The following is a 25,773-nucleotide window of genomic DNA, read 5'->3' as shown; positions in this document are numbered from 1 at the left end:
CTTAATTATTTCTGTACTTTATCAGTCTGTAGACATCCAACTTCACAAAAGGCATTTGTGTCCTACAGAGTAAGAGCTCTGCCTTCAATTTTATTTCCCTTTTGAATGAAGCAATTTAGAAAAAATGCGTAATTTCTAATGTAATTGTATAAATACATAATTATCTAAATATAATTTGAGAAACTTTGAGGAAGGGTTTAGTTGTTCTCACGCATCAAATATATAGTTGTGTGTGTTTTGTTTTTTTTCCTAAGGACGCTACCATCTATACTTTCTTGACAATAAGCAGATTTTGCTGGCATCTTGTTTTAAAATAATCCTAATTTGAGACCCAACACAATGGAATATACCTTCCTCTCAAGTTGAGATATTTGATTAGAGCTCAGAACATGTCCAAGAATTGTTAAAGACAGAACAAGGAAAAACACTTTGTTGATGGGGAAAGGTATTTAATTGACCTTTTCCTTGCCATAACACAGGAAAATTTTGAGGACTGAGGAAAATTATATTAGTTAATTTATTTTTCTCCCCTTGTGCTCTAATGCTATTTGGAAAGTAATCCTGATCTGGGGAATGACAGAGGGTTAATACATTGAATTGCGGGTATGCAAAAATAAGGGGTTGAAATTAGAGGTGAGCCAAGCCGTCAAAATGTGTCTGCAGTTTTCCAGAGCTGAGTTGAGCTTAAATCCATTTCTGGCCACAGCCCAGCAACTATTACATTTCAGATAATTGATTTTTGTTTCAATTTTTTTAATGAGCCGTATTCTCTGTTTTAATAATCAGGCAACACTGTTTGAATCACAATCTTGATATATGGCTTTTCAAAATACTCCCTGGTATGGTTTATGTGGCAACAATGCATCTGTATTAGACTCATAGAATATGCTCATCTGGAAGGGACCCATCAGGATCATGGAATCCAACTCCTGTCCCTGTGTAGGGCACGTTAGGAGTTGAATCAGAAAGAGAGAACTGTGCGTTTGCTACTGGCTGTTAGACAACTTGATTATCATGCTCATCTTAAAGTTGTCATCAGTAACACCTGAGCTGAGCTGAGCTGCTGCTGTGTCTCACCCGAATATCAGCCTCCCCTGCGCTGTGGAGGTTCTGGCACTGCAAATTGTAGCCTCCTTCCCATGTGGCAAGAATGAGCTGGAACAGATAAAACAGGAATTATGTTCATGAATAAAGGTAGCAGTTGGCTTTTGTCCCTCCAGTTGTAAAAAAACCAAAACAGTATGGAACTATGTTAGGTTCTCACTCCTTCTGTGAACTGATGTTCCTAAACTACACAACTTGCTAATATCTTCTGTTTTGAAATGGAGGGCACATCAGGTTTTGTCAGAGCTATAAAGTGAAATGGTATAGTTTTACATTTCTTTAGCTTTCAAATCTTTAAGGCACCTATTAAACTCTCTCATTACCTAGTGCAGTGAACACTACTCCAAAGGAAGTTCTATCTCTGTCCTGAAGCAGTGTGAACAGAGCTTAACATCACTACTTGTGCAAAACCATCCTTGAGAAAAATTCCCTGATGCTAACCAAGCAAACAGAAGGCAAATCCAAAGGAGTGCAATGGGACAAATATTTCCTAAAGCCATATGCATATCTCACTGTTAAATGCAGGAGGAAGTAGAGGAGAGGGGGCATAGTGCTGAATGGACACATGAATAGATACACAAGCAATTTTTCAAGCTAGTGCATGTCATCCTGGGAAGCAAACAAAACAATGAAATATCAGGCTGCCACACTGTGGTGAAGCAGAAAGTTTCTAGAAAGCCACATGGTGGCCTTTGATGTGGACTTTTTTTTTATAGTAATGTCCACCTGAAGCATTTAACAGCCCTTTGGAAACAGGGAGCACAATCTCTTGTCTCTAAATCCTATGTGGACTCCATTGATTTTTAAAACGGTCCTGATTCTTCTTGAATGTGTTGAAAGTGCTTTTTTTGGGCCAAGCTAAGCACTTCATATTGTGGGGTCTCTCTGTCTACGTAGAAAACCCTTGTCCTGGTTCAGGCCAAGATACAACCTTTGAAGGCTCAGGAAACAAAATCTTTTCAGTATCATAAATTTTTAACTTGGCATTTGAGAAATCTGCAACTCATCACAAGTGCTGAACAGTGGGAGAGAAGAAAGCTGAGGGGTGACCTCACTGCTCTCCACAGGTTCATGAAGAGGAGAAATAGGGAGGTGCAGAGCTCTTCTTGATGGGATCCAGTGACAGGATGCATGGGATTGGCTCACAGCTGCATCCAGAGGAGATTTGGACCTGACATGAGGAAACATTACTGAAATGGTGGTCAGACTCTGGAAAAGGCCTCCTAGAGAGGTGAGTGATATCCCAAGCCTGTCAGTGTTCCAGAGGCATTTGGAAAATGCCCTTAACAACATGCTTTATATTTTTGGTCAGCCCTGAATTCATGGGTCAGTTGGATGAGATGATCTTTGTATGTTCCTTCAAACTGAAATAGTCTCTCTAGTGTATTTTCTGTCCATCAGAAACAGTTCAGAAGTGGAAGCTAAAATCTAATAATGGAATTAGTGTCCAAAAAATTTAATTCCTCTCAAATTTCAGAGCAGAAAGATGAGCACTGCCATCTTTCTTGTGGAAAAAAATAGAGCAAGAAGCCTCGTGACATTATGCGTATGATGTTTTACTTGGTTTTCTCTGGGCTTCAAGCCCTCAGGGCAATTAAAAACAACTTGCTCTGATTATGGTTACTGTTCTCAAGCAATGGAAGTCTCACTAAACCAGGGAAGGAGGCTGCTCTGTCTATGTAGAGAACAGAAGGGTTTAACTTGTAGTGCTGTGAATCACTTATTTCCCTTGGCTGTAGGATGAAACTTCTATTAGTGCTTGTGAACAGCATCTTGTCCATGGTCTATAGACTTAGATAAAACAGTTGAAAAAGCATTTGTCTTTCTGCCACATCCCAGGGAAAAGGACTCTAAGCAAACACTCAGACCTGCATCTCAAGAAGGAGAGAGGAATTACTTGTTTTCTTTTTTCTTTAAGTGAATTTTAGAATTAAATGCCTCAGAATATTATCAGTGTCTAAAATCAGAGGCTAGATATTAATCATTTAGGCTGAGTTTCCTTTATTAGTTTTTCAAGGGAAAAATCTGTTCCATGACTGTAACATGGCTCTGTTCCACAAGAAAACTCTGAAATGTCTTCATAGAATTCTTACATAATAAGTAGATGAATAGAGGAAGGTACTGTTAATAATCCTTGCTTTATCATTACATCAGTCTTAATACATAAAAAGCTTTCAGGCAGGATTTCTGGCTAGGATTTAAATTGTAATATCATCTGCTGAATAGCATTTGTTGAAAAATCTCTCAATATATATAGGTTACCCATTTTCAGACAGGCATCCAAGAACTGTGACATAATTCCAGATTTTTGTTGGATATCTTAGATTCACAACAGCCTGCTTTCCCAGGTTGTTGTTGTTCTGTCTTGAAGATCTCAAACTGTAGTCTGGCAAGACCATAAAGCCCGTAAGGAGGCTACATGAGCTGGATTGTTCAGCCCCAGATTGGGGGATTTCAGGAGCCTCGTGCCAGCCCTGTCACTTGGTCAGTGCCTTAGTTAATATAATATTTTAGTAGTGGTGTTGTGCTAACAGGAGACAGGTACCAAATAGGAAATACCCCACAAGATTTTTCACAGCTAAAGCATTCTGTTGTTCCTTTTTATGATGCATTTGAAATATTTTTCATGGGGACAAATGTAAAGAGCATGGTTTGGGCTTCTCCTCTGTGGGGCTCTCCATGGGTCTAGAGGTCAAATAATTGCCTGCATGATGTCCCTTAAAAGAGATTGGCTAATTCTGTAACATACCTACTGGGGTTTGCTATCCTGACTTGCAGTTCATATAGCTGTACTCCATGCTGGATCTCTTATCCTACTGGAACATCCTAACTAGAAGGATGCTGGCTATTCCCGAGTGGAGAAAGTAAGCAGTCTCACACTTCTTATCTGGAGGTGTAGAATCCCAAAATGAGCATTTGTTTCAGAGGAGCCCCCCCTGACAAAGTGGACACTGTTTTTGGGTGGAGGCCTCATTCAATAGCCATCTGGACTCAGTTCTCTTACGGAGAGACCCTCATTTGGGGAATCACCCTGATAAACAGGGCCCTATTCTCACAGGAGCAGCCCCTCCTTTAGTGGCCATCCCAATAAGCTGAACACTGTTGTGACAAGGGGAGCTCTGTCTGATGGGCACCCTGACAGGCAGGACACTGTCCTTACTCCATAAGGGACAGGGGCAGGCAAGCTGTGCCCTGGGGAGGCAGAGTGACATCTTGTGTGTGCCCCAGGTAAAGCCACTGGAGAGGGTACATGTGCAGAAATAAGGGTTATTGCCCATTCGTTCCATCAGGAGGGGTCCAAGTGAACCCCTGGCTTCACAAGATCTGCCAAAGCCCCCCTGAAAAGGTGGGGTCAGGCAGCATAAAAGAGGCACACTCGAAATGCTGGATTCATGCCTGACATCCAAGGACCCAAACTTCCCACCAAGATCATCGCTGGATCCAAGGGTGGTGATATCTTCTCTATCTCTTCTTTCTCTCTCTCTCTGTTTCTAACTTTATCTGGACACATGAGGGTAACATAGGTTCCACCTTTGTTAAGTTTTACTATCCGTTGCTTTGTTAAGTTTTGTTAGTTGTAAACTGTTGTTTTGGCAACTTCCTCAAGCTTTGCTAAATTGTAATCCATTGCTTTAAAAGTACCTTCATTTATAATTTTGCTAGTTGTAATCTGACATGCTTTATAATCTCACTTTACTTCAAAGTTGTGTTTTTATACAAACCTCCTGGGTAATAACCTTACTCCTCAGTACCGTGCAGAGAATTCCCGAACTTAATTTCGCCAAATGGGTTGTGAAAAGAGATTAATAAGAGAAGGAGGATTGGGCCCAGCTGCACCCAGGCTCATCTCTGAAGGAGTTTAGAGAGCAAGAGGGTCCAGTCTGAACCTCCCTCTCTGGGGAACTCCACCCATACCCACTCTGTGGGACATGGTATCTGGTTTGGCCCCTACATCTGGGGGGGACTGTGCTCACTTTGTGAGATGTGACAGTGCCACAACCACCTTGTGGGGCATGACAGGAGGTCAGAAAGTAAATATCACAGTACTTTCCAAAGGAAGTTTTCATATATTTCTGACTGTTTTGTTGTCAACAAAGTCTCTTGAAAATGCAAGTCTGTGCTGTTTGAGAAACTCCCAGCCAGTTCTATTTAATAGTTCTTAAGTAAATGGGACATTGCTATAAGGATTAGTGAAATGAGGACTTCAAAATTACTTGAAATTAGTTACAAATGATAATTGCTTTGTGTGTTGCTATCAACTGGTATAGTGGAATAGGCTATAAGTAGTATTTTCTATGCTTATTTCCCATGACTCTGGTCTCCTCATCTTCTATTCTAACTAGCTCCTGTATGGTACTTTGTGGTACCCATGAAGGTATAAGAAACTTTGCACATGTGAAAAACCTAATCTTATGAATTTTACTCTTAATTTCTAATTAAGTTCTACTGAATTCTATTTAAATGTGCAGGTGAGCTTCAGAGAACTGCGTTGTGATGAGTAGGCTAAATGTTCTACCTAAATGTGGAGCTCAGAAAGGTCAGTAGGAAAGACATGGAGAACTCAGAGGACGAAAACTGAGAAGTGAGGACAACATGCCCAGCTAGGATAACTGCAGGTAAGGACAGCAGAGTCAGCTCCTCACGTCTCTAAACAAATAATTTGATTAAGATATAACAATACCTGGGAACTTCACTCTATTCAGGCAAATTTCTTACTTGCTCAAAAAAAGCTGTTTGCTTTTGTCCTTACATTTTACTTACGTTGTCCTTACATTTACAATGAACACTCAGTGACCTTTTGCTGTTTTTTTCCTTGCTTCTCCCCTATGATAGAACAGTGCATCTGATCTCTTCTTGTTTCTCACTTTGTTCTTTTCCTCTTGCTTTCCGAAGGTTAAGACAGTCTTTCTGCCCTAATTAAAGAATTGCCTCCAGCAGCAATCCTTGTGATTTAGAATAATCTTTTACTCCTTTGCTAAATTTACATTTGCTAATTTGTGAACAATCAATGAAGGAGTAAACAATCGTTTATTACAATCTTAAAAATAATAATTTTTGAAGTTGGATTTATATATTAAAATTGCAGGAGAGTTCAAATCAGCTCGGATCTATGTCTTTTTAAGCATTCCTCATTACTTGCATTGTTAAAACTTTGCTTAAGCCTTCTGCTATTCAATCTCAGTCTTTTTGAAACTTGCACAGTTAGGAAGCAAATCTCTGATACCAGCCATTATAATGGAGTAAAACAGAGTGCTCCTTCTCTTTTTAGTTTGTTCCTTTCATTTTCCCTAATTATCTCAAGTCCAGGCATTATACTGGGCTTTATAATTCTTTGCACTGCAATCTCAGTTACAATGTCTAGGGCTAAAAAAGGTGGTGAATGGCCCTGACTGTGCCAGCACTGAGCTTCTAACCTTTACCTGCTGTCAGTAGGTACACTGAAGGAAATTCTGGGAGTGTTCACATTGTCTTGGCAGCTGGGGATCTGCAAGTCATAACTACAATTCAGAAACAGGATTTACTGTGGGGTGACTTTTCATCTTCTAGAAATAGGTACAGCAAAGGTATTTGACTCCTCTTTTTTATTCCATAAGGTCAAACACACTTCTTTGGTATTGTGAGGAGTGTTAATGCACTGAACCTGCACTACTTGTGTATATTTGCTCTTTCCCCTTTGCTCTGAACTGGGGAGTACTCACATGCAAGCCCAGCTTCCCTACATGGATGTGGTTGCTTGCTTACAAATCCTAAGGGTTTTGGAATAAGCCTGTGAAGCTACCTGGGGATACAGGCAGCTTTAGACATCACGCCACCTTTATGCTTCTGACATGTATCTCTAGATCTCCTTTTTAATCTGACCCAGATGGTGCCAATGTCCTGGTTATCTCACTGCCTGATCAACATGAGGTCTTGAGAGAGAGCTTGATGACTGGGTGAGATTTGATTTGGATAGGGCAAAGGTGATAATTTTAAAAGTTGCTTTGCACAGTAAGCTGGTTTTCTGCTCCTAACTGGTACTTTTAGGATCTTAGACATAAGATGTATGTAGAGGAAAGGCATATTTTTCTTCAGTGAAATTACCAAAAGCTTTTATCTTTATTAAGATAAAAAGGTGGTGGTTATTATTCTTTATGCAGATTTTGCCTGTGTTAATAGGAATTGTTGGATCAGTAGGCTTGATCTGGGCCTGTGAACACTTAGTGGTACATAAGATTACACAACCAATAACCTCTGGTGCAGGTTTCTCTTGTAGTGGCAAGGGTGGAGGGAATTGTCTTTTGACCCCTCAACAGTGCACTGGCCGCCTGCCTAATTTAAACACAAGACTTTTGTCTAAGCTTCAGGTATCTGATAAAGGTATGCTTAAAATCAAAGTTCCCTACTTCACCACTACAGCCAATGGGACGGGGTATGTGCCTTTGACTATAAGAAAATTCATTTGTCTAACTCAGAAATCTAAATTAAAGTTTAGTAAACTGCCCTTCTGGGAGGTCTGAAGAAGCACTTTTCCTTCACACAAAATTTTTGAATAGGATGAGGGCAGCTAAGCAGAGATGGTGGCTGTCTTTTGGTTTTAATTTTTATTAGACCTTGTCCTTTGGGGATAGTAGGGGGTTACATGACCCATCTGCTAATGTGACATCTTAGAGTGGTTTTGAAGTCATTTCTCCAGGTACTTCAGGGATTGCTTGACCTCAAAGCTCATGAAGCTAAAATTGACCCCCAAATACTCTGTGAGCATGGTGCAGTGCATGGAGCTCAAACTCAAAAGAGGGACCTGCACCCCTTGTTATGAAACCTTGCTATAACCTTTGTTTTCTTGCCTTGAGGTTGTACAAATCAACTGAAATCAAGGGATGTCAGCTAAACTAGGTCAGGAGACAAAGGTAGGGAGAGGAATGGCAGCACAGGTAGTACCCCCATCACCTAGTGTACCATGTTTCTCTCATTAAAGCTCTCATGTGGGACAGTCTGCACTTGGAGCTTCACCCTTTCTTTTTAATGAGGTATTTTTCTGTTGAATGTTTAGGCAGCACCCACTCCATTCTGGAGCTACCACAAGAAAAGGTGTGTGGTACTTTATAAACAAAAACAAGAAGAGAAAAGAATAACAATGCCACTAACTGTTTGGTCTTAAGTTGGGTTTTTTTGGGTTTTTTTGTTTGTTTGTTTGTTTGTTTGTTATTAATTTGTTTGTTAGGTTGTTTATTTGGGTTTTTTTTCTTACCTTTATTACAGAGCTTATTATTTTGTGATTCATCTGTTATAGTGACTTGAGGGGTTCATATGCAGTGGGAGGATGGAGGAATAAGACAACTGTTAGAGATGTCTCCAAGCTAGGAGTTAATCCTGAATCATAGTCACTAGAGGGATCAGCTGTGTTTACATAAGAAACCACAGTGATAATGCTCTAAATATAGGTAACTCTTGCCTTAAAGAACTTACTGTCCCCAAATGACAGACACAGTAAGGGCCAGGGAGAGGCTTTGGAAATCTATTCAGTGCTGAAGATGATTTCTGCTCTCCTGTTTGCCTGTTTTCTTTCAAGAATGATGTGTAAGCTACCTCAGGCAGATCTGCAAGTCTTAATGTCCATTTTGGTTCCTCACAGAAGCTGTGATAGGAAACCAGGCAAGTAGGCTTTGAAAGAATACTGAGATGCCATTATGGAAGGGTGCTTTGTACAGTGTAAAACCAGCCTGGCTGGCAGTCCAGAGCTAGAAATGCAGTCTGCAGTAAACCAGCTGGCTGTGCAGATCAGTTGTGATATCCCCCAGGTTCCAAAAAAAGTGCAGAATGTGGAGCTACAGGCCACTGCCAGCCATGCCCAGCTGCAGTCTGGAAGGGAGAGATCAGTAGGCACCAGCTATGGAATCAAAGTACAAAGAGAATAATTTGAGGGCTAAGGAAACTCGGGGATTGTCTGCTTCAAAGTTAGCCTCAGGAAGGACTGGGATGTGAGGACAGTGGAAGCAAACTGGCTCAACAACATTCCTACAAGGATCTAAAGCTGGCAAGAAACAAGCTTGCTTTTGGTCATCAGGTTAGGAAAGCAAAAGCACAGAGAGAATCGGCAAGGGGGGTTAAGAACAGGAAACATTTCTATAGGTGTGTCAGTGATAAGAGGAAAAATATGGGCCCACTCCAGAAGGAAATGGGAGAGCTGGTCACCTAAGATGGTGGCAAAGATACTCAATGACTACCTCGCCTCTGTCTTCACCAGCAAGCACTCTGCTCACAGCCTTCATGTTACAGATGCCAAAGGCAGGGACTGGGAAAAGGAAGATCCTCCCATTGTAGATAAAGAGCAGGTCTGAGACCACCTAAAGAACCTGAAGGTGAACAAGTCCATGGGACCTGGTGGGATTCACCCATGGCTCCTGAAAGAACTGGTGGATGAGGTTGCAAAGCCACTGTCCATCATATTTGAAAAGTCATGGCAGTTTGGTGATGTTCCTGCTGACTGGAAAAGGGGAAACATAACCCCCATTTTCAAAAATGGAAAGAAAGAAGACCCAGGGAACTACAGGCCAGTCAGTCAGTCTCACCTCTGTGCCTGGCAGGATCATGGAGCTGATCCTCCTGCAGGCTCTGCTACAGCAAGCAGATAGCAAAGGGGTGACTGGTGACAGCCAACTCAGCTTCACTAAGGGCAAGTCCTGCCTGACTAATGTGGTGGCCTGGGGTCACAGCCTCAAGGACAAGGGCAGAGAAACAGATCTCATCTACCTGGAGCTGCGATGAGCATTTGACACCGACCCACACGACATTCTGATCTCTGAACTGGAACCGTACGGATTTGACAGATGGACCTCTCATTGGATAAGGAACTGGCTGGATGGTCACACCCAGAGAGTTGTGATCAATAGCTCAGTGTCCAAATGGAGATGTGTGACGAATGGTGTCTCTCAAGGATCACTACTCAGACCAGCAGTATTTAACATCTTTGTCAGTGACGTGGGCAGTGGAATTGAGTGCACCCTCAGCAAGTTTGCTGAAGTTGACTTAGCCCTCACCAAACTGTGTGGTGAAGTCAGCCCACTGGAGGGAATGGATGCCATCCAGAGGGAGCTTGACAGGCTTGAGAAGTGGGCTCATGCAAACTGCATGAAGTTCAGCAAGGCCAAGTGCAAGGTTCTGCACCTGGGTTGAAGCAATCCTGTGTACCAATACAGTTTGGGTGGAGAAAGGATTGTGGACAGCCCTGAGGAGAATGACTTGGGGGTGATGGTGGACCAGAAGCTTAACTTGAGCCTGCAATGTGTGCTTGCAGTTCAGAAAGCCAACTGTGTCCTGGACTGCATCAAAGGAAGCACAGATAGCTGGCTGAGGGAAGTGATTCTCCCCCTGCACTCTGCTCTTGTGAGATCCCACCTGGAGTGTTGTGTCCAGTTCTGGTGTCTCCAGCATAAGGTCCTGGAATGTGTCCAGAGGAGAGCCGCTAAAATGATCAGAGGGATGGAGCACCTCCCCTCCGAAGACAGGATAAAGAAATTGGGGTTGCTCAGCCTGGAGAAAAGGAGGCTCTGAGGTAAGCTTATAGCAAATATAACCAACATCTGAAGGGGGCCTACAAGACAGCTGGGGCAGGGCTTTTTACATGGGTGTGTAGTAAGTGGACAAGGGGAAATGGTTGCAAACTTGAAGAGGGGAGATGTAGGTTAGAAATGAGGAAGAAATTCTTTAATTTGAGGGTGGTGAGACACTGGAAGAGGTTGCCCAAGGAAATTGTGGCTGCCCCCTCCCTGGAAATGTTCAAGGCCAGGTTTGAGGGGGCCTTGAGCAACCTGGTCTAGTGGGAGGTGTCCCTGCCCATGCAGGGGGGTTGGAACTGGATGGTATTTAAGGTCCCTTCCAACCCAAACTGTTCTATGATTCTTCTATGGAAGTAATACCTACAAATAATATCTTTTATTATTCATGTACTCAATGCAGGCCAAATGAGCCTGTAAGGGGAGGGCAGCAGTGTTTTTTTTCTCTTCAGTTAATCCTTTTTGCTGAGTCCTGCTACTGAAGACAGTTATCTTGTATACCTTCCAGCAAATCAGGGATTTAAACATCAAAGTGCTAATTTAAATTCTGGAGGACAATCAGTATGGAGTCATCAAACCTTCCAGCAATTGTGCTGATTTATCCTTTCCTCTGAGCCTGATCCTGCACTCTCAGATACTCTCAGCAACTGCTGAAGCCAGCTGGAGCTTTGGCCAGAACAAAGCTTTGTGTAGCAATATTGGTCCTCTGCATAAAGGCACAAACTAAAGTGCTGTCCAGCCTTTGGACCAGGCCAATCACCTGCTGTTTTTCTCAAATTAATTAAAAACTTGAAATCTTTGGGGTCCTGGCTTCTGCAATGTTTTTTTCCCAGCTGATGGAACAGTCAGTGCTTTTCTTATGGAAACTGTAATTGTGGTCAGGAGCCCAGGGAGGAAGAAATGCTGGGAAGCTGTGCAAGCAAAGCAGCAATGTCAGCTCACACATCTGCAGGTCACACCATGAGATCAAGCACATCCTTCAGGCAGGGTTTCCCATGCCCAGGGTCACTTTTTAAGCCACGGCAGATAACGTTTCGTGGCCTTTGAGTGCTTGTTTTTTAGGGCCACAAGAGATGGATGCTAACTGAAGTACTTTAATGTTAAAGTGTTATCACAAGGCTGAGAATGGGGAGCTCCCAAATGTTACTGAAATAGTGAGTTATGACTTCTGATCTCCATTGGGAAGGTACAAGAACATGTCTTTGGTGAGGAGCACTGTTTGAATCCTCTGCTGTTGCAAATTTGTCAGATGCATTCAAACCTCTTCTGGTTCTGAATGGCTCCTGATCTCTCTGAGCATGTTCATTCCTGATAAGTACTTTGGAAATAATCTGTGTGACTATACTCAGCCCCCAAGTCCCACAGCGTTTGCATTTGGCTGCAGTGAAAGGTTATTAGCATCTGTCTTTTACTGTCTGACTATGAGAAAATCTTCTTAGGAGAGCAGGAAAGCACCACTGAATTGCCAATACCAAAATAAATCAGTACTTATGCTCATCTATAAATCTGATCATATTTTAACACAGGCATTTTTACATGGAAAAATCATTCCATATACAGTCATACAAATAAAACCCAATCCATGGGCATATTCATGGATGCTGAAAAATGAGGTGTAGGCATATTTAAGCTGACCAGCTGCTTCAGATTCAAATTCATGCTTGTGGCCACTGTCCTGGCAGCAGTCAGCTGTCCCCAAGTGTGGTCAATAGCTCAGGGAAGGACACGTTAAAACATGCTGAAGTCTAAGCTGAGAAGGTACCCTACAACTCACTGTGCAATTGCTCAAGGACTTTTCTTGATCTCCAATTTACTTTGCTGTTGGTGTTAAATTTGCCAGCAAAACGATGCATTGCTAAGCTATTTCTGCTAAAAACTGTGTATTGCTCATTTTTTCAGCCACTTACCTCTATAAGCATGTACAAGGAGAGCAGGGTAATCCCCAGGTTATATACAATGAGGTGAGCCCTGAGAGAAAAAGGGGGCCTGTTCTTCATGAGCTTGTTGCCCAGCCATATGCAGAGGAGGTATGCTCCAGTTAGGAAAAATGTGGGAAGGTAGGAATCCAAAAGGAACCATCCTCTAACCCTGGCATCTGAAAAGAAACACATGCAGCAGTCAATTAAGAAGGCTATGCTAAAATTTTGCTGAAATAAGGAAGACCTCACAGTGAAAGAAGTCTGCTAAAGCATGAGAGGGAATCTCCTATGCTTTATTCACAAAAGCTGTCCATTGATTTTACCTCCCCCAAACTGCATACTAATTCAGAGAATTTGCTGAAAACTGGATGGTATTATCTAATAATTTAAGGTCATTTAAATATACTCACTTTAACAGGAATTTAAAGAAGCAAATATTTAAAACCTTAAAAATCTCATTTAATGTTTTAACTTAATATTTAATTAAATTGTGTCTTAATCTGCTCAATGGATAGTTTGCAGATAGTATTAAATTTGATAGAAAATATACGTGAGGAGGATTTGTCAAAAACATTAAATAAATAAAAAAAAAAGGCAAATATTTACTGTGATAGTTATCAAAGACATTTGGCAAGGCAAGGGCTTGCTTTCTCACAGCCTCTGTCCCATTTGCCTGTCCTGCAATGAAATATTAAGGTCAAATCCTGCTTGCCTTATTCACACAAATAATCCCATGGGCAGTAATCAGATAGTTCAGTGTATATGAGCAAAGCCTAATCCTATATGCCAAGCTGGAGGCACCACTTTGTTGTCCTATGAGCAACTGGATGCAAGAGTGTTTTTACTTTTTTTCAAGGTGTAACAAAATTTAGAAATAATTTTCCACAGCAGTAATCTTCAGACATTTATCTACAAAAAGAACAATCAGGATCATGACAAGTTTTTCAAAAAGGTTACTCTAAATCTGTCACAGTTTCTGGAAAAAGGGAAGAAATAAGTCAGTGAGAAGCTATTGTGTAGATAATAGTTCTTTCTGCTCTTAGGAACTGTGCTTATTTTCTTACAAAGATCAAGATTATGTTAAAAATGGTAGAAGAAAAGGTATTCACAGGGCATGAAAAAACAGTTTACAGTTTTTCTGCCTGTGTTGAATTTGAAAAGGACTGGGGAATGGATGATTCACAAACCAAATGTGATTGAGCACTCAACAAAGTGTTGCTGACTGCAACTGCACTGTACTGTGCTCATTCTGTGAGTGTTCTTTGCTCAGAAATATACCTAAAGAAGGGACTCCCTATATGAGAGCTGCAACAAAGGTGGACAAAGGTTACTTGCGTAAAGGCCAGCTGGTATCAGTAGATAATGAAACAGCATGTTTGCTCAAAGAGGAAAAGTGATTGGAAGATATGGGAATAGGTATTAAATTACACAGCATTAAATGCTGTCCCAGGCTGCCCTCGGAAAGTTCTCCCTCTGCTGCAAGTGGCCACAAGCATATGGTCTGATCCATACAGAAACAGGACTTGTGTGCTTGTTCAGGTCATCATGTCAAGTAAGATCTATACTATTTCCATTTCAAGAGAAATTATTAAAGCTGGTACCCTTACTGATTATTTTCCACCCTGGCCTTGGTACCTTGATGGGTAAGACAGTTACTGGCAACAAGTGACTTCTACATGGAAGCCAGGGGGCACGACTATTTTATTTCCACTTACACTCATCCATGAATGACAAGAGGAGGGAATTCTTTTTGTGGCAGGAAGGGAGAGGAAAGGGAGAGAATTTAGAAAGTAGTTATTGGAAGGAGGAGAGATGAAAAATATTTCCGCTAGCTGACAGTCCAACCTCTGTGCTCAAGTACTACAAAGGTACACTGCCAGTCAGAGAGAGGATTATGTGTACAATGCTGAACCCACACAGCATCTGAATCTGAGAGCAAGGCAGTGAATAAAGCCACAGTGTGAGAGCTGCAGCGGGGGAAGGAGCAGGAGCCCACGAGCTCTGATGGCTCCGTGAATAAGCTCATTCACAGTCACGGGCCAGGATGTGCCAGACCCTTGGGGTGAAATCTTGGCTCCTTTGAAATGAGTGGCAGGCCTCCTGGGCTCTTTAGAGGTGTCAGCCTTTTATCAGTGAGGTTCAGAAACATCTCGATTCGGGTTTCTGTGTAGCTTGTGCCAGTGAATGTCTGAGTAGATTCAGACCTTTTTATTTGCACCAATGCCTTGTCTACTGTTCACACTCACTTGAGGAGAGAAGGAGTGCTGCTTACTTTGTCATGACTTTCTTAAAATATATCCATTCTTGACCACTTTTGTTTCACAGATGAAACAAGCAGCTAATTAATTAGATTTCACTCCTGCGATTCAATATTTCTTAATCTTGCCTAACACCAAACAATACTCTGAATATAGGTGACCCTGCAAAATGCTTTTTTACAGAACTAAACTATTTCACTGTTTCTCATTTTAGGAATTTTAATCAGGGGAGGTTTAGATTAGATATCAGGAAAAGGTTTTTCACCCAGAGGGCAGTTGAGCAGTGGAACAGGCTCCCCAGGGAAGGGGTCACAGCACCAAACCTGCCTGAGTTCAAGCAGTGTTTGAATGAAGCTCTCAGGCACATGGTGTGATCCTGGGGATGCCCTACATAGGGACAGGAATTGGACTTGATGATTCTGATGGGTCTCTTCCAACTCGGCAGATTCTATGATTCTATGATTTTGTCTCGAGCCTAAATATTGTCCTACCCAGAATAATATGTACCAACACAAAGACCACTTCTTATTAAGAGATGTAACTACAGGTTGTGTAAGTGGCTTCTGATCCCTTATTGAAGGGACTTGGTTTGCTAGTTCAAAGGCAAACATTGAGGTAAATTTGTGTCCAAAGTCTATCTGACAGCAGTGAAAAAAGGCACAAAATATGCCTATATATAAATCAAATTCCCATTTTGATCATGCACCTCTTATTCTAGTAGTGAGTACTGCATCTTGTGTTAACCTGGCACTGCTAACTTGAGCAGAGATTGCCTCGGGAACCAGTGTGTGGCCTTCTGCCTCTTCTCATGCCCTCAGGCACATCTTATAATGATTACTAAAACCAGTGAAGTGATACCAATATTTCAGGAGTTACTACCTAAAATAAAAACCTTCAATATGGTATTGGTTTTTAGAGGGATAGAGGGCTGTTATCTATCTTTCCAAGCTATCTTGCTGCTGAATGAAGCCTGTACTGTGGATGAAATCTGGTGGAGAGAAAGAAGGGGAACATTCTGTTGGATTTAGACATTTGAAAAGCTCTCAAGAATTCATTACTTGCGGTGTCATTCTATCAAATTTAAAAATTTGAAGTTTATGGAGATTTATTTATGTGATTAAACACACTGGAGGCAGCTCTATTATGCACAAAGTGTATAATACTGTGTCATTATATCACCAGTTAAATTAAAAACCACAGTGAAGTGGTACAGGCAAAGAAATGCTATCTTCAGCATTAGTGTCTGGAGAGGGATTGTGCTGCACTTGGCAAGTAATACAAATAATACTCATTGAACAAAAGTGCTTTCTAAAAGCCCAAAGGGATCAGGGTGGTATTCTGCATTGCATTGACTACAGTTTGTCCCTTTAAACAATTTGTTCTGGACCAATGAGGAAAGAGGAATGAAGGAGAATATCACACCCAATTGGAAAAAAAACCAAAAAAGCCCCATAGTAAGGCAGTACTATTATGATGCTGATCACATTTCTTTGTTAATATTAAAATGCATTATTGTCAAAGCCATTAACAAAACATTCTGTTTTAAGCACCTCTACTGCAGTTTCCAAGCTGTTCAATGTTTCTTCTCCAGAAATCTTTCTTTCAAGCTTCACATCTGCTGCAGAGATGATGGAAGAGATTTTTTTAGCTATGCAGCCAGCTAAGAAAAAATTATAATTTCTTGGTTTTAAGAATGCTACAGCTGTATTTCCCTTGTTCTCCTAATTAAGCAAAAACTGTTTCTGGGACCTGGATGGCATTATTGCAGCAAAATAAAAAGGCATATGCCTATGTCCATCCACACAGGCAGCAGTTCTGGATTTAACCATGGGGAAAAGTTTAAAAGGCAAGAAACTCCTGAAGTTGATTTTTTTAAGCTCAGCTTTATCAGCAGTGAAATGGCCTTACAGGGACCTTATCTGAAGACTGTCTGCTGTCTAAGCTCCTGCTTTACCCATTTCCCTTAGGTACCTGGCTCTCTTAGCCCTGACATGGATGTTCTGTCCTCATCTTGCATTTCTCTTTCTTCAGGTTTAGGGTTTTTTTCAGTAGAGAACAAGGCACCTCCAAGCTGCAGTTATGTAAGTTATCGTTTTCCAAAATGTTTTAGAAAGCAATAGGAAGTTGAAAGATGTGTCTGTTCTCCCACCCTGCCTGTTGGTTTCTTAAATTTTTGGATGTGATCCTATAGGGTGCTGAAAGCCCTTTCTTGCTTTTGCTCTGAGCATCCTTCTGAGTTAGGCTATGTAAGAGGTAGCTAAATCAAGCAACACCTGGGCCATGAAAGAGAATTGGTGCCAGAACAGGTCTTACACTTTCAGAAAAACTTGGGGTTTCAAATTTTTAAATCTACATTAGGATGTAAAACTGAAATCCTTTGATATTCTCAGAAACAAAGGACTCTCAAATCCAGTGATTTTAAGTTTAAAAAAAAACCTTTTTCATTTCTTCTTTTACCTTCAGTATAATCTGCGATTGGTTTCATTGTTGTTGCAGGTAACATTATGTCAAACAGTCCAAACAAAAAGCTATACGCTTTTTATAAACACAGTGCCTTGATTGATTTCCTAAAATAATAATCTGTTCCTGCAAGTACTGTGATTATGTCTGGTCCATATTTTTCAATGCAAATTTTTTCAGAAAAGAAGATTTTCCTGGTTTTATTTATTAGAATATTTCTGAGTGGGAACTTGGATAGGTATTTCCTAAAAGGGCTGTGGGTGGAGTGGCTTACCTCGAGGTCCAAACATATAGTCCACAAATTCATTTACTTCCCGATCAAAAGCTTTCAGATGCTCCTAAAAATATAAAAAGGATAAATGACAAAGATATTATATCTTGTGGCTGACATAAAGACTGCAATTTAAAAACCCCAATGAATTGGCAAAGAGCATGTCATGCTCAAGTATTCCCAAGGTACCAGACATCATGTCTATTGAAAAAAACCTTAAAAAATTAAGGCAGATTGTGGTCTAGATAACAACAGAAACCTCATTACTGGAAACTGCCCAAACCAGAACCTTTAGGAAGAGAAATTAAAAGAACAGATCTCACAGCAAAGCCATTTTGGATGGATATTGATTTCATTCTAATGAGGGAGCTTTTTTTGTTTGTTTTTGTTGTTTTTCTCAACTGGAATATGTTTTCATTTGGTTTTGTGGAGAGGAGAGGGCAATTCCTTCAGTAACATTTGCAAACCTGCCTTGTTGCAGCCAGCCTAGAGAGACTGCATCAGCTGAATGTCTTGATGCTTTTCTTCTAAAGAAGGAAACCTTTGGGAGAAGCCAACTGAGATTTCTTTAAAACTGGCATTGAGTTCATAAAAGAAGTCTGCAGGGGAACCTAGACCTCCAGTAATGAAGTTCAGGCCATATAGGGATGGAGGCAGAGGAGGGCTCTGTTGCAGACACATCATGATTTGAGGTCTAAGTCAATGAAGCTGCTAAACTGGCAGACTTAGCAAGTTTGTGACTGAGTTAGGAGCTAACCCATGATGGACACAGTTCTTCCCTCAGCTGGGTGCAGTGGCCTCTCCAAAATACATCCTCCCAGACTCCAGTTCTGGGCAGTGGCTTTCTTCATTCAGATGCCCGCAAAACACTTTGCCACAAGCCTGTGGTCATCTGTGTTCTTCATCTGCTCCTTCCAACAATGCCCTGCTGTGTCTGAAAAATTAATTTCAGCACTGAGGAGGAAGACACAGAGTGACTGAGCATCTCCACAGGGCATGAGCTGCAAAGGGCTGTGTGTGACTCTGACTGCCACCTATTTCCAGACAAGCCTGGGCTGCAGTTACCATTAGCAAATCTGCCTCATGAAGAACCACATTTCCACCCTGGGAGGTCCTGCCCTGGCCTCTGAGTTCTCCTGCTGGGCCTGGCTTGTGGTCTGGTCAGGGAGAAGCTCCTGACACTCCCAAGCCCTTTTGTCTTTTTTCCCCTTTTATGTTGTGGTCATTAGGAAATTGAAAGTGGACAGATTTTGTGTGAATATGTGGCAGTAAGAGGTTTTGCAGCAGTCCAGACTGTAAAGGGCAAGATGCTTCTGTGTTCATCTGATCTTAAAGAACAACAAAACCTCAAAAACTAATATATATATATACGTACATTTATATATATACACACACACATATCTACAAACAAAAAACCCAACCAAAAAAAGACATGCACTGAAAAAGGAGGAAATAAACCCAATGATTCATAATATGAAAAGGTTTTTCATACTTTGCAGCAGTGAGAAAGTAAACTAGCTTTTAGAAAAGGGTCCTGACTACTAGCCCTTGGAGAATGGCATTTTCTCAATTGCAGACAATGTCCTCAGCAGCCTAAGGATGGCTTCTGCCAAGGGAAATGGCTCTGTTTCCAGGTGTGGGACCTGTGCTTCCTTTCTCACATCCTTGAGCTATGCAGTTTTTCTGCTATCATTTCATGATGAAGATATGTTTGGGAAATGCCACACGGCTGTTTGCCTGTGAGGTGTTCAACTGCTGCATTAATTTGCATTCATTTGAAACAGAGCTACTCCTGTGTTTGGTGGTTTTGAGGTTATGTTTAACAAACCACTTTGGAAAAAATACTGTAATGGAATGAAGACTTGTAGGAATGAGCCTACAAAGCTACTTATTTTCATGCTTACATAATATAAATCATACGTGTTAAGAACAAGATAAACTATGTAGAATTCTTTTATAGTAAAATACTGTACACAAATTTACTCTTGGCTGCATTGAAATGGAAATTAGGGACTGAATTCTTCTAGCAGTTAAAGGAATTAGAATTGTAGAAAAAATATTGAGGAGAAAGAGCAGAATGAAGACTTAAAAAAAAAATAGAATCATTTATACTGGAAAACATCTTTTAGATCATCAAGTCTAACTGCTAACCTAGCTCTGCCAAGTCTACCACTACACCATGTTCCCAAGCACCACATCTTGACATCTTTTAAATACCTCCAGGGATGGTGATGCAACGAACTCGCTGGGCAGCCTGTTCCAGTGCCTGGCAAAGCTTTCAGTAAATAATTTTTTTTCCTAATATCTGATCTAAACCTCCCCTGGGCATAACCTGAGGCCGTTTCCTTGCTTAGTATCACTTGTTGCTAGGGAAGAGTGACAGACACCCACCTCACTACAACCTCCTTCCAAGTAGTTGTAGAGAACAATAAGGTCTCCCTTCAGCCTCCTTTTCTCCAGGCTAAACAGCCCTCGGTTCCCTCAGCTTTTCCTCACAAGAGCTGTGCTCTAGCCCCTTCATCAGCTTCATTTCCCTTCTCTGGACTTGCTCCAGCACCTCAATGTCGTTCTTGTAGTGAGGGGCCCAAAACTGAGCACAGTACTCGAGGTGTGGCCTCACCGGTGCCGAGTACAGGGGGAACATCACTTCTCTTCTGCTACTGACCGCGCTATTCTTGATACAAGCCAGGATGCTGTTGACCTTATTGGCCTCCTGGGCACACTGATGGCTCATGTTCAGCCAGCTGTCAAACAACTCTCCCAGCTCCTTTTTCCTCTGGGCAGCTTTCCAGCCACTCTTCCCCATGCCTGTAGCATTGCATGGGGTTGTTGCCACCCAGGTGCCTGACCTGGCACTTGACCTTGTTGAACCTCATGCAATTGGCCTCAACCCATTGACCCAGCCTGTCCAGGTCTCTCTGCAGAGCCTTATGACCCATAGGCAGATCTCTCCCAACTTGATGTAATCTGAAAAATATACCAAGATTGTTTTTTCCATAGGTTACTGTTTTCATTAATCCATCTTGTGACAGCTGACCTCTTACACCTGGCTAGGGTGAGTAGACAGCATACTGAATAGATGACCCTGTCTAAAATTAAATCTGCCTTCTACTTAAATGACACAGGGGGGACTTGTACCAGCTCCCAGCCCTGCTCCAGTCAATCGTAATTAGCACTAGATCCATTCAGTGACTGGTTTGCTGTCATTGGTAATCTGAGAGTAGACATTTTTCTAGGTGGTACAGCAGAAGAAACAATTGTACTTCTTAAGAATATCCCAGCACTTGCATCTCATTTAGCTTTTTTCACAGTTTATCTTAGTTTACAGGATTCAGTCCAGAGATTTATAATATACAGGTTTACCAAGTTGTTACAGACAAACAATATTCCTGTTTGAAAAAAAGCTCTGTCATTTTGTCTGACTTGTCATCTTCCCATCAACACTTCTACTAGACACCATACCTTATTTCTGTGTTTTAGAAAATGTCCTAACTAGTGATGCTGGGCAGATTAGATGCAAATATCTTGCTCAACATAACCTGTTTTCTTTCTAAAGAAAAGCAAATAAAACTATCCTGAAAAAACCTCATACTCAGAAATCTCACTTCTCTCTGGAAAACCACTGTAATAGCCTTTATCAATGAAAGTATTTGAGTTACAAGGCTAAAGATTAACATGTATTCCATTTTTTCCTTCTGTTTCCCAGGACATTGCTCTGGGCATTTGGCAGTACTAGCAGTCTGACAGGATTTCAGAGAGATTTGTGGGAGATCTATTTATCTCCATCCACAAAAAAGACATCAGGTTATCTGGGCAAATCAAATCACCCAAATGGAAAGATGGGTAGCAAGCATATAGACAATGATGATAAAGCAACAAAGATCTCAGTAAGTTTCAATATTTTTGTAACTGAAATGGAAATAAGTGAATAAGTAGTATCATGGGCGTATATGGGTGACTATTTTCATACTGATTGCTCTTAAAACACTATTCCAAGGTCAGCATGTATGTAAAGAAAAAATTTCTCATTCTATGTCTGTGTCTTTGTTAGTATTGGTCTTCATTGAGAGACCAATATCTGCTGGTTTCCTAATAACTTCAGTAAAAGTAGTATAGGTTATGCAAAAATTATGTTCATGCTGCCTAAACAGTGCAGGTATCAAAATAGCTTTGATTTGTCAAAAATAACTTTGATTTTTCAAAATATGAATGATCTGTCTTTAGGCATTATCTGCTGCTTACTGAAAACACTGCCTCAAGTGATTTAAATTTCCAGGATAAAACTCAGGATTCCTGGATCCAATAGAAACATAAAAAACCTTCTTTCTTTTACATAAGCAGGTGGATGCTTCTTCCTCTCAGCAATTATTTCCAGGGACAGTCTTCAAAATCCCCCATCTACTACTTTAGTGAATTAATGCTACAGTCTAGAAACAAGGATTTTATAGTCAAAGTAACTTGTTTGATCCTTTGGGACCACGAATGATCACCAAGGGGTGAGATAGCCAACCAAAAGTCTTAGGTCCTAGTGGCTGCAATCACAAACCATTGAGAAGGAGAATTTACCCACAGGTATGGGGTCCCCATAACCCATGTTAGTCTAAGGTTGGATATTTTAAAATTAAAAGCTCCTTAAAAATTCAGAGACAGCAATACCAAACTTTTCTGGTCTGAGCTGAGGAACTCATAATCAAAATGTTCATGTGCATGAAGTACTGTTACAGACAATAACTGTGATGAAAAAGAACAGTATCTGGACGCTGGCACAGGTCACCTGGGGACCTTGTGGCTGCCCCCTCCCTGGAAGTGTTGAAGGCCAGGTTGGATGGGGCTTGGACCAGCCTGGTCAAGTGGGAGGTGTCCCTGCCCATGGCAGAGGATGTGGAACTAGATGACCTTTAAGGTCCCTTCCAACCCAAACCATTCTATCATTCCATAAAAGGCAAACAAAAGGGAATTATTAAATATATGTATACATGCTGAGGTATGTTTGTGAGGCTTTTTGTTTGATTATGTGGATTTTAAACAGCTTTCAGAAATTAATTTCCTACAGATGAGTAAATTGCATTTGATCTTACTTAATACTATCTGGAAACCTTTTTATAGTGGATTTTGGGATATTTTTCATGCAGAAGTCTTGAATGTCATCCAGGATCTCAGCCTTTCCTCATAGATCTTGTTCTCCAGACCCTTCACCAGCTTGATTACCCTTCTCTGGATTTCCTCCAGCATCTCAATGTCTTTCTTGTAGTGAGAGGCCCAGAACTAAACACAGTACCTGAGGTTTGGCCTCCCTGGTGCCAGGTACAGGGGCATCATCACTTCCCTTTTCCTGCTGGCCACACTATTGATGGTAAAGGCCAGGATGCTGTTGGCCTTCTTGGCCACCTGGACACACTACCAGCTGTAACCAGCTGTCAGCCATCAACCTCAGGTCCTATTCTGCCCGGCAGCTTTCCAGCCAATCCTCCTCATGCCTGTAGCATTGCATGGGGTTGTTTTATTAAAGTGCAGGACCCAACACTTGGTCTTGTTAAACCTCATTTTATTTGCCTTGTCCCATTGACCTATCCTGTCCAGGTCCCTTTGCAGGGCCTTCATACTCTCAAGTAGATCAATACTCCCACCCACCTTGGTGTTATCTGCAGTCTTTCTGAGGGAGCACTGGATGACTTCACCTGGATCATTGATGAAGACACTGAACAGGACCCGCCACAAAACTGAGCCCTGGGGAACATCACTGGGGACCAGACACCAGCTCTATTTCATTCCATTTACCACAAGACTCTGGGCCTGGCCATGAAGCCAGTTTTTAACCCAGTGAAAAGTACATCTGTCTATGACATGAGCTGCCAGCTTCTGTAGAATGTTGTGGAAGACAGTGTCAAAGGCTTTCCTAAAGTCCAGGTACACAATGTCCACAGCCTTTCCCTTGTCCACTAGGAGCATCACCTGGTCATAGAACAAGAACAGGTTGGTCAAGCAGGACCTGCCTTTCCTGAACCCATGCTACGTGGGCCTGATGCCCTGGCTGTCCTGCATTTGCCATGTGAGAGCACTCAATATGAACCTCTCTATAATTTTTCTGGGCGAAACCTGGCAGACTGGCCTATAGTTCCCCAGATCCTCCTTCCAGCCCTTCCTATAAATGGGTGTCTCACTGGCAAGCCTCCAGTCATCTGAGACCTCCCCTGTTAACCAAGACTGTTGGTAAGTGATGCAGAGAAGCTTGATGGGCTCTTCTGCCAACTTTCTCAATACTCTTGGGTGAATCCCATCAGGTCCTATAGACTTTGAATGTTCGGATGCCATAGCAGGTCATTAACTGCTTCCTCCTGGATTATGGGGGGAAGGGGGGAATGTTGCTACTCTCTGTCCTTAATTTTGCATGTATTTGGAAGTCACTGAGTTCCGGTTGGCATCCTACGTGGGGCTGGTACCTTGCAGGCCTGCCTGTTGTCTGACCGAGTAGGTTAGTGCTGGAGCTAATTCACCAAATAGGTTGATTTTCTCTACAGGAGATTAAGAACAGCTGTTTGAATTGTGATTACAACCAGAAGTTCTGAACACCTTCTCCTGGGCTGATTTAGTCACTGCAGAGAAAGCTGACCTGATGATGGTGCTGCTGATGGTGGTGAGGGTGAAAAGATAAGGGGCAGGTGGCTGCAAAGGAAAGGGTGGAACATGGATTTTTTTTTTTGCTTCGGTAGCTGTGAATGTTACTCTGCCTGCATAAAATGCTATGTTTTCAGAGGCTTTCTCAATAAGAAGACTAGCAAGCATTTCTAATATGAAAAACTAATGGAAGGATGTAAAGCTAGTAAGCAATGGATAGACACAGCTAAGTGTAGCTGGAGGCTTTACCTTGAGTTGTTACCGTGTTTGGGTTGTGGCTTGAACAATAGATAAGACTTATTTTTCCAAAAATATATATTTTCACTACTGTCTTATGTTCTTGTAATTTGAAAGTGAGGGCACTTGTGTCTAAAAGTTCCTTTAGTTTATTTGCTATTCAAGAAATTCAACATGTGGTTTAGCAATGCCTGCAGGGAAGGAGTAGGCTGTTGACAATATCTGCACCAAGCTTGAAGCAGAACATTTAGCTAGCCTAAGTTACTAAGAGCATGTTAAAACATGCTACTTACACAGACAAACTGAATTTCTTCCATGTCATCTGATTTTTAGTCCTGTGTTCCCTCTAATCACAGATGGTTTGGTTGGAAGAGACTTTAAAGGTCGTTAATTCCACCACCCCCCCACCATGGGCAGGGACACCTCCCACTAGACCAGGTTGCTCCAAGCCCCATCCAACCTGCCCTTGAACACTTTTAGGAATGGGGCAGCAACAACTTCCCTGAACAACCTGTGCCAGTGTCTCACACTCCCGCAGCCAAAAATTTCCTATTCAAGTTTCAAGCCATTACCATTGGATTACCACTATAGCTTGTAAAAAGCCCCTCTCCATCTTTATTGCAGGCCCCCTGCAAGTACTTGAAGTACTACAAGTACTACACTAACATCTCCTGACAGCCTTCTCAAACATATTCTGCAAGGAAGAGTTAAATCTTCAAAGAGGTCTGAGGTGTAGTTTTGTGGTGCACGATACTGGTGATACAGGTGTCCTGATGAGCTCCATAGCACCAGGTGAGATGTTCAAGCTCCCTACACAAGGTGCAAGACCTGGGTACCCACCTCCTGATGCTGTGCAGACAGTTGGGCTTGGAGAGGGCTTGGGAGGTCCCTTGCTGGAGGGTGGTACCTAAGCACCTGGCTACCTCCCACCTGATTGTGACTTGCAGACAGTGACTGTTTCTGGAGCTGGGTACCCACACAGCACGATTCTCCATCCATGGAGGTTTTTAAAAAAATACTGAATGTGGCACTCAGTGCCATGGTCTGGGAACCACAGGGGGAGTGGATCAAGGGTTGGATTTGATGATCTCAGAGGTCCTTTCCAACCCGGATGATTCTGTGATTCTCTGTGTGATTCTGAGATAAGAAATTGGTACCTATGTACCAGCAGCAGCCAGCGTGCCAGGTGCTCCTGTGATACCATTATTCACACCTGCCCTTTGTCTAATCTACCAGTGGGCTTTGGGCTTGTATTCTCCATCTTCCTTGAGCCTTGGACTGTCAGTTAACTCTGGATTAATTTTTCTTCATTCCTTCTGCTGAAGCTCTTGTCTCCCTAAGATATACTTCAGTATCCATCTGAGCAGGAACTTGAA

The 25,773-nt window shown here is 41.8% G+C and overlaps 1 protein-coding gene across 2 annotated transcripts in view; it reads right to left on the bottom strand.

Annotated features, from left to right (window-relative positions):
- The window catches only part of ELOVL2 (ELOVL fatty acid elongase 2), a 51,499-nt gene that overhangs the window by 7,192 nt on the left and 18,534 nt on the right, over positions 1-25,773 (bottom strand). For both annotated transcript variants that reach the window (XM_030446206.1, XM_030446207.1), the window contains exons 2-4: positions 17,549-17,612; positions 12,545-12,732; positions 1,078-1,155 (exon numbers count right to left, since the gene is read on the bottom strand). In XM_030446206.1, the coding sequence (XP_030302066.1) occupies positions 1,078-1,155; positions 12,545-12,732; positions 17,549-17,612 (330 nt within the window). The remainder of the gene's footprint in view (positions 1-1,077; positions 1,156-12,544; positions 12,733-17,548; positions 17,613-25,773) is intronic.

This window comes from Calypte anna, chromosome 2, assembly GCF_003957555.1.
Source record: "Calypte anna isolate BGI_N300 chromosome 2, bCalAnn1_v1.p, whole genome shotgun sequence".
Lineage (NCBI taxonomy): Eukaryota > Metazoa > Chordata > Aves > Apodiformes > Trochilidae > Calypte > Calypte anna.
This window is presented reverse-complemented; position numbering and strand designations above follow the sequence as displayed.